This window comes from Culex quinquefasciatus, chromosome 2 (assembly GCF_015732765.1).
Source record: "Culex quinquefasciatus strain JHB chromosome 2, VPISU_Cqui_1.0_pri_paternal, whole genome shotgun sequence".
In the NCBI taxonomy this organism is placed as follows: Eukaryota; Metazoa; Arthropoda; class Insecta; order Diptera; family Culicidae; genus Culex; species Culex quinquefasciatus.
Genome location: NC_051862.1, coordinates 40,751,054 through 40,760,409, shown reverse-complemented (window position 1 = coordinate 40,760,409; position 9,356 = coordinate 40,751,054). Strand labels below are relative to the sequence as shown.

The following is a 9,356-nucleotide window of genomic DNA, read 5'->3' as shown; positions in this document are numbered from 1 at the left end:
ATGTTAAGTTGGATTTTTTCAGTTAATTTGAAATACGTTAGATTTGGAAGCAGAATATTCAAAGATATTCTGTTAAATTTCATGAAAAAAAATATGAGATTTGGTCGATGTATAGCAATTAAAGAATTAACCAATAAACAAATTCACAAAATTTACAGATTTGACAGCATTGACAGATTGACAGATTTGACAGATTTGACATATTTGACAGATTGACAGATTGACTAATCTGATAGACAGTTAACTAATACAACGTACTTACCTCTCCAAATCTCGCTCACACTTGCATTGCTGAGCTATAATCTGAAGTCTGTAATTGCAGCGATTTCGTCTCCCATACGCATTATTTAGACCTACCGGAATAACTGCGAATCATTGAGCTTTCCTCCTAGAGCAAAACTTTCCTCAAAAGAAGCTCAACGAGCTTTAGCTATTCAAAGCTTCAAGCTCCAAAGCTTCAAGCTACCAAACTTCCTCCACCGACCACCAGATGTCCCCACTTCCCAACAGCAAAACCAGAGGATCGTCACCCAACCAAGCCACACCCAACTCCTTCCACTCCCATGCGTCATCGCGCAAATTTTACCACAGGGCCAATGTTTTCGCTCCATCCCGCTCGCTCTCTCACTTTGTTTACGCACCCGTCCCGCTCTCGCCTTCTTCGTTTATACAAAAGTGCAACATGCACCCAGCATGTTTGCCTTTCGCATTACTCACCGCTCTCTCGCTGTATTGGTGCGATCGCTCTCGCTCTCCCGGCTATGAGTTCTTGCGCGCGTGCACTTTTTGCGGGCTTTCGCTGTATTGGTGGTCCCGCTCGCCTACTTGGCTCGGTTCAGACCTACGCGCGGCCGTCGCTCCAGACCAGTCTTGGTACAGAAACTCTCGAGAAACGAGTTCTCGCGGCCGGTCGGTTTTGAACTCGGTCTCCTTAGATTATCACCAGCGCGACGCGGGTTCTTTGTCGTAGTTGTCGTTTTGCGTCGTCGTCGTCTTTGCCGGGAGATTCTTTGCATGGGAGCTTGATTTTTTGAGGGTTTGAAACGCGGAGTTTGGTTGACCGGCTTGGGTGATTTGTCCACCAGGGGACGCCCGTGGCCAGTCGGTTCCGGCCCAGGTGCGGATCAACGGGGTGAATTCGTGCGTTGAAGGTGCAGTTGTTTGTGTTTTTTCCCGTGTGTGTACGAGGGGTATCCTGAAAGGCTACTTGGATGCGGTTCTTTGAGGGGTGTTTGAAGTGAAATGTTTTTAAATTGTGATTATAACATGTGAAGAAAGTTCGAGTTGGTTCAACTGGTCAACTGTGGAAAGTTTTGTGATCTCAAACGAGAAAAAAAGGTTATCAAGGAAGAAAAAGATTCAAAATTTGCACACTCTCGCTTTTCGCGCAAGGAGCGCTGCGTACGAGCGCGTGTGCCGCTGTGTGCGTACGTCTTGCGTACCGTCGTGGTGTGAGTGAGTGAGAATAAAAACAACCCGCGCTCTACAGCAGGGAGAAACGGAAGAATCGCGCGAGAGCCTGGTCTACCTGGCGGTGATGATGTCAAAGGCCCCCAGGATGCCCATGTGAGCGAATCGCTTGATGATTGATAGTAGGCGCTGATTTCGCAGATTAAGCGCGCAATTGGAGAAGATTAATCGCGTGGGGCACAATTTAAAAACGCGCGCGATACGAGGAAGAGCATCGATTTGTAAGCTGTCTATGTGTTAGTGTAGATTGTTATTTAATCGAGTGATAAGAGAGTCCTGAACCCGCTCACCTTCTGATAAGAGCGCGTGGGTGGTAATTTTCATCTGCATCACCTGGGGAAGCAAAAGAAAGTTCTGCAAGTTCACAATGTGCGACAACGGTTCCGTTGAGTGCGTGGCCAGTTCCGTGGGAGCCAACGGTACAGGGGCTAACAATACCGCCAACGGTCTCCTAGTGGAGGCCATCAATCCGGTGCTTCACATGGCTAGTTCGCTGTCGGCGCCCTCGATGCAGCTACAGGCGGTGCAGCAGCAGCAAGTTCAAGTGCAGCAGAACGAAATGGTATCAGCACATGACCTGGCCATGGAGAACCACTGGTTGAGGGAGAAGTTGAAGGAGATAACGGCGGACCGGGATCGGCTGCTGTGCGAGGTGGCCAATCTGCGGCTGGAGCTGGACATGGCGGAGCTGAAGCGACTGCCGGAAGACAGGTGGGTGACAGACATTTCTATTGTACCACTGTAGAACTGTACCACTGTTGAACTGTACCACTAAGCAACTGTACCACTGAACAAATGTACAACTGAACATCTGTAGAATTGAACAACTGCAGTACATGTACATGTGCAACCAAACAATTGTACCATGGACTGTACCATTGAAAACTGAACAACTGTACAGCTGAACAACTGAACAACTGTATAATTGAACAACTTTACCATTGACGAACTGTACCGCTGTAAAAGTGTTCAACTGTACCACCTTAAAACAACTCCTTTATCAATCAACCGAATAACTTTTCGTCTGAATAGTTCATTTACTGAACACTTTCAACTTTCGTCAATCCCATGTTTAATAGCCATCAAATACCTTTTCTAATCCCCCTCCACAAAAGCATTTTATAACCACCTTTTCACTGCAAATCTCCAACTTATGCATCGCTCGCAGCCCTCCACCGCATCGCTTACTTAATCTTCATGCAGTTAAAAAACGGAAAGCCTATCGATATCCACCCCATCGATATGTAATAAATTATCGCGCGCTAGCAACGCTTAATAGTAGTTTATGCAACAAGTTGCAAAAAGAGGATTTTTTCAACACGAGTCGTACATTTATCCAACGAGGTTCACCGAGTTGGATAAATACGAAGAGTGCTGAAAAAATCAAGTTTTGCAACGAGTTCCATACAACATTTTTGCAATTCCGAAAAACACCCATTGAGTGGGAATTTAAGTCAAATTTTCATGTCAATAAATTGTTTAAATCAAAAAATGTTGAAAAGTGTTTCTTTTGAAACAAGTGCTGAAAAGTTTAATTTTTCAGCACCCATTTCAGTGCTGAAAAGTAGAACTTTTCAGCATTTATTTTGAAATGTGTTGCTATTCGATTCTGTTATTTTTGGTACAGAAAGTAGGCTATTTCGTCATCCAAGAATGACAGGAAAAGTAAGTAGTTTCACGACGGAATTGCAAAAAAGCACTTTTCCAGGCCAAAGGAGTGCAATACAAGAGAAAAAAAAACGACGCAAAACTTTCCTCAAACAACAATCAGCAGCGAACGATCTCGAGGGCGCTTAAAGATCATATTTTCACTCCTTTTGGCAAGAGCCCTCCAAGCGGGCTGCTTATCGATAGCTCGGTTTGAGCCTCGAGATATCGATGGTATCGCGCGATCGACATCCCGCTAAGCGCGCGTGGACGCTAATTGATTGAGTTTCAATTTGTCGAGGGGTCTTCTTCAGGAAAGAAAGATACTTTTCTTCTTTAGCAGTTTCTTGTGATATTAATATTTGCTTTTGATGATATTGATATAGAAAATTTGATATTCAATATATTAAATATTAGGTTTTATTCTATTGTTCCAAAAACGTTTCACTTGAAACCTTTAGAAATATTTACATTTTTAATTAAGCAATCAAAAAGAAGCATCACCAGCGATGGAATGATGCTTATCAAATGAGTTTCAGTGTGCTCCACTTAGAAAACAAAACGAACTCTACTCTTTCTATCTTTTCTCTTGCTTAAAATATCGTTAAAATGAAAGCTCAAAAAATGTAAAAGAAGAATTTTCGGAAAAGATTTTATTTTACTACTACATTTGCACACCGTAAAAACTTGTGTAAATTTGAATGGTGTAATATTGAATATTACCTCTTTTATGGTGTAATTTTACTTCAATTTAGACAGAAAAAATAATATTACATTAGAAAAGTGGTAAAAGTACACATTATTAGAGCTTAAACTACACTTTTTTTTATTGTGCAGGTGAAACATATGGCGAGGGGGCTGATTTACATAAGGTTACGTCCTATTGAAAAAATATTACGGAATTAAGTGTCACTTTTAGCGGTCAACCAATGCAATGTTTGTAAACAATATTCTAGCAAAACAATGCAAAAAGGCCGTTGCGTGATTTTAAACAGAGAGGGTATCCCGTTCACGTTGAAGGGTGTTTACATCTGGCATGCAAGAGATACACTCTTCTGTTTACAAACCCACAACGTCCTTTTTACAAAATAATGATGGAAATAGGGGGTAGCGAGGAAGCCGCCATCTTGAAAGTTCAGATAACATGGATCACTGTTAGCTAAATTACTATGATAACACATATCCTGGTGGAACTCCAAAAGGAAATGGCAAAAAAAGTAAACAGAAAAATCCTTGGGAAACTGCATTTTTCGATAACAATTTTCAACCAATATTGGGATTAAATCTCCAATAATATGATATAAATTGATTCAGCAACACTAATCACGTAATTTTACCATGAATTTATCGTTTAAATTGCCAAAAACGCAAAAATTAAAAATCTTGATATTGATATGTTCTGAGCTACCATTTGAGAGCGAGAGCTTTTGTTGTGAACTCTCACCGTGCTAATTTCGACTGCTGTCAAGCAGGTATTAGACTATGACAAACAAACTCTCACTCTTTGTCAATTTGCCTGCATTTGAAAAGGCAACCTGTATACATTTTGCTTTGTTTGCGGGTTTGGTAAACTGTGAAACACGAAAAAGTGCAAGTTTGTCAAAGTCTAATACCTGCTTCAGTTTGCTTTAGTCGAAATAGGGTTGCCTTCCCCCCAGCCCGGGAGCATGTTGACAGCTCCCATACAAACTGAGCGTACCCCCGCAGTGGGCCTAAGATGGTGGCCTTCAATATTATCTAGCCAAACTTTTGAAAATGGCGATTAGCTTAAATAACCTTAGTTTTTGCCTTGTCCTAGTTTAAAACGACAAAATAAGTATTTTGGAATCATTTTCTTTCAAAACTTGTTTAGAGTTACGCCACGTTCAAATATTAGTCTAGCACAGTTGAAGTGAGCGTGCCGCAAAAGCCGTCACGAAAAAAAGTTTCCTATGCTAATTTTGAGTTTCGTATTTGATGGGCGGACTCCGACGAGACCCACTTGCCATCTGTCGGTGAATACGCGCAACTCACGAAAAGTGTCATCTTTGGGTCCGGTTGCTTCCCCCTGAGTTGAAATGGCAGAAATTTCATCATTTACGCATCGTCCTAATTTGAGAGTTCCAAAGATATTTTCGGCGGTGAAAAAAGTTTGCAAAAGAAAAAATAGGTTTTATCCTTAAAGTACGTCACGCTTAATCAGAAAAAAAATATCCAAAATATGAGGATTTAAAACATTCTTAACAATAAGAATATATAATAAGAATAATAAAATTGTTTTTGTGATTTGTTGTCACGGTTTTCAGCAAAAGGTAAATTTAAGAACTTCAAAAAAGTTTAGGCAAAATCCATTAAAAACAGTTTTTTGAAACTTGTGATATGGGTAATTCCATAAAATAACAAACATTGCAAAATGCCTAACAAATTTTCTCTCAACACGTACTGTATTAGCATCCAGCTTGAATAAAAAATCTTTTATATCCAACATATCAATATATTATTATTTTTTATCACATTTTACGCAATTAATACATCGTTACTTTAATGAATTTTACAGAGTTATAAAAAAAATAGCAAAAAATGCTATTTTACATTTTCACTAGAAATTCAGCCAAATCTAATTTTACGATTGGAAAAAATAGGGTGACATTTTGACGGTTTGATTCTTCAAGCAAAAACTAGTAACTGTGTAATTTTTGAGCCAAATCGGTTAAGGTTTAAAGGGCGCTATCGATCGTTGATGTTTGTATCGAGAATTTTGCAAAAAAAAAGTATTTGTTATTTTATTTGTTATTATCAATGTCAATGGTGAGATTCTTTTGTAATATTGTATGACAAACAACTTTGCCCAGGACCGCAAAGCGATCCGACTTAACGTGAAGATTTCCATCATTGCCAAGATTTTTCGTTCAAAGAAATAAATTTTGCGTCGCTATCAAAATTTTGACAAAATTCCTTCTACAAGTTGTTTAGAATACTGCCCTACACATAAATTTTGAAAGACAATTGATTTCGATCAAAAAACACTTCAATGGCTTCAAGAAGGCAACAACTGGCACATGCTGATTCATTTTGGTTCAGAAATTTGTTAAATTTAATGAGATACAGAGAAGAGTGATGATCAATTTTCTTCGAAAATGATCAACGGCTTTAGCTTTAAACTGTCCTTCAAAAAATGAGTTCTAAAATTGTAATTTAAAAATTTTGATAAGCGTTTAAACAAAAAAAATATGAAAACTGAGAAGAAATTTTTCAATAAATTGCTTTGAATTTTGTGGTGTTTCATTATATTTATAAGGGTATTTAGAAGATTTCTTGGAAAAAAAACCTACATTATTTTATCACTAAAATTTAAAAAAAAAAAACATGAAAGCGGTTCTGCGAATGCTGCGTATTCTCGTAAATTTTGGTGATAAGAAAATGTTTTTTTAAAGATTTAATTATCCCCTCAAAATTGTCCAAAAAAACTTAAAATGTTCATCAATGTAATCCACAAAACTTCAAGTCAAAAGATAATTCACAACACACATTGTACAACAAGGGCCAGCTCCGAGAGCAATTTACGTGCCTTCTTGTCGTCGCTGCAAGAATGCTGTGCTTGGGAAATTGCCCTCCGGAAAGAGTTACCATCCGGTTGTCCGGACTGGTCCCTGGTATGGTACAAAAAAGAAGGCAGAACGGAAAAGCTGGAATGCAACACAACAGCAACGGCAAAAGTTGGCAGGAAAAGCATTCCAGGCTCAGATGTCTTTTGGGGGCTCCCACCGGATGTCTTCTAACTTTGTTGAAATTGTTAATCAAAGTTTAGCGTTTGAAGAGTTGCTGATCTTACCAACACAATTTTCAAGGATCATCGGGGCGCCACACTGCCGGTCATACCCGCTACACCTCCTCAAGTGTGACATCAAAATGTGCCTGGTGCCTAATCGAATGTGACACTCCAGCCAGAAAAGGAGCCGTTGAAGTCTCTATCGTTGAAGGTGAGGTGTTCATCAACAGTAAGTTTACCCGGTGTGCTACCGTCATCTTCCAGTCAGCCAGCCGTACCGAGTGCCTCTCTTTGTCACCTAAAGTTAGTGGTGACGGTGACTATCGCCAAGGTCAGTAGAAAATTGCAAGGTTGGCGTTATTTTGTGTGAGGAATAATGTCTACCCGAGTGATAACATTGTTGATATGTGAAGGTGGATGCGTTTTTTTTTCTAATTTATTCAACCTTTTTCCAATGATCTTGGTCCTGATCCTATCGATCTATAAGGTAGGAGAAGACAAATCGAATAAAATCTCACATCAAGATAGGGTTTCAACAGTTGGGTCCAACACAACACCGCCTACCCGTGCAATAAAAATAGCACCAAACAGTCCTCTCTTGGTCGTCATCCGTCAGAGACTGGTGCTGGTGGGTAGCACCAGGTAGGTACCTGTCAAGTCTCTGCTCTGTGAGGCTGTGTGTGAAAGATGGCGTTGATTGGTACAGGCTGACATCAACAGGCTTAGCCTAGCTGGTTGTGGTCAGCTGGCGTCGTTGTCGTCTCCCTCGTACAGTGCACTATCGGAATTAAATTTTTAATAGCTTTAATGGATCTACTTGTTCGCACACCGTCAACGCGGATTAGTGCGTAGTGGCGTTGGCGACATGGCGACTTGGAGCCTTCAAGGATGCTTGGCTGTGAAGAGACAGAACTAGGGGTTTGACCGCAGATGTGCTGAGGATGTGGCGTGAAGGAGAGGAAATCTCTTGTGAGAGATTTCATTTCCATTACACAGGACTCCCTGCACGTACTGCTGCTTAGTATTCTAGGTAATTAGCACCATACCTGGGCGGTACTGGCCGGTCGGTGATCGTTAGTGTGACTCAATACATACACATGCAAGCAGTCGTATGGGGCAATTTACGACGGACAATAAATTTGTAATTTGCCTCAGGTATCGGAATAAATTGCGTGATGTAGTGATAAGAGGGATTTGCATGAAATGGAATAATGGTAATATTTAGAATGAGCTAATTTCAGACATTTTTCAAATTATCAATCTCCTGACAAGAACAGTGTTTGCTGTCCTAACTGTTTCTGGCCAACCATCTCATTCTTTTTCTATCAGAATCAGAGACGTCTGAGCAATTCCCTCCAAACCCACTTCCAACCTGTCCACAATACGTGCCACCAATATTGATGATCTGGGGCTAATCTATTGCCCATTTGTTCACAAATTAACCAATAAAGTCGAAAGGCGCCAACGATCAACCACGACGTTCTGGAAGTCCCCACTCAAAACATCCCTTTGTCCGCCTCCCCGTGGTCTCGATTCATATTTTAATCCGATGCTCATCACGTACCTTAAATTAGGAAAAAGCAGCAAAAAAGAAATATTAGTCCCACAAATAATCCGCACCTAGGAGAGACAAATATTCAAATTAAGCTGACAGAGGGCAGGTTGGCCAAGGCCGCCATTCGAAGTTACGTACGGGGTAGAAGAAGAAGTCACGCACGTCGCCGGACCGTTCCAAAAATGGACAATTTAATTATTCAAATTTCTGTAGAGAGAGCGCCACTGACTGCGGCTTTGATTCATTACTGGTCGTGGGCTTTTAAAGGGTCCTAATATGGGCGGGTTGAAGGTTGTGTTACAAGTGGAAGACCTCCAAAAGGATCGGGCAAACTAATGGTCCCGAACATTGCTTAAATTTGTTTTTTGAAATTGTGATTTTTGGCACGCAAATGACAAGATCAAACCGATAGTGATATACTCAAAGTCTCAGGATGACGCAACTGTTAACTTACATCGGCGCAGGTTGTTCACAAATGTCGCGTCTTCTGACGTTAGCATACGAGCAGCTAATGAACGCAATCAATCAACACGGGGCTCGGTTACCACCACCACCAGCAGCAGCAAACTTGACGATGTTTGCGTGTTGTTTACACTCAGTGTGGTGTGTCTTATTTATTACGCGTGACACGACTCACGATGCGGGGCCAAAGGTTGCATGTCAGCTGGTACTTCCAACTCATTATATAGGATCCACGCGGTGTGGCCTGTTCGTTACGCAGATCTTCTTGGAAATTGATCAAACTGTTGGTACCGAAGGATAATAGGTAGGGTTTTAGCTTGATTAAAGTTTTTTTTTTGGGTAATTTCCTCAATGTATAAAATATGCAAAATCTCGTAACCTTTTTAACAGTTTGTCAAGCTCATGATATCTTTTCGCACTTGCATTTTGGTCCAAATTGAGTCAAAAACGCCATTTTGTGCCACTTTTAATGAC

The 9,356-nt window shown here is 40.6% G+C and overlaps 1 protein-coding gene across 1 annotated transcript in view; it reads left to right on the top strand.

Annotated features, from left to right (window-relative positions):
- The first annotated feature begins 880 nt into the window (after positions 1-880).
- LOC6034682 overlaps positions 881-9,356 on the top strand; it is a 158,378-nt gene continuing 149,902 nt past the window's right edge. Inside the window, exon 1 of the mRNA XM_038253514.1 lies at positions 881-2,181. Within this exon, the coding sequence (XP_038109442.1) occupies positions 1,838-2,181 (344 nt within the window). The 5' untranslated portion in view covers positions 881-1,837. The remainder of the gene's footprint in view (positions 2,182-9,356) is intronic.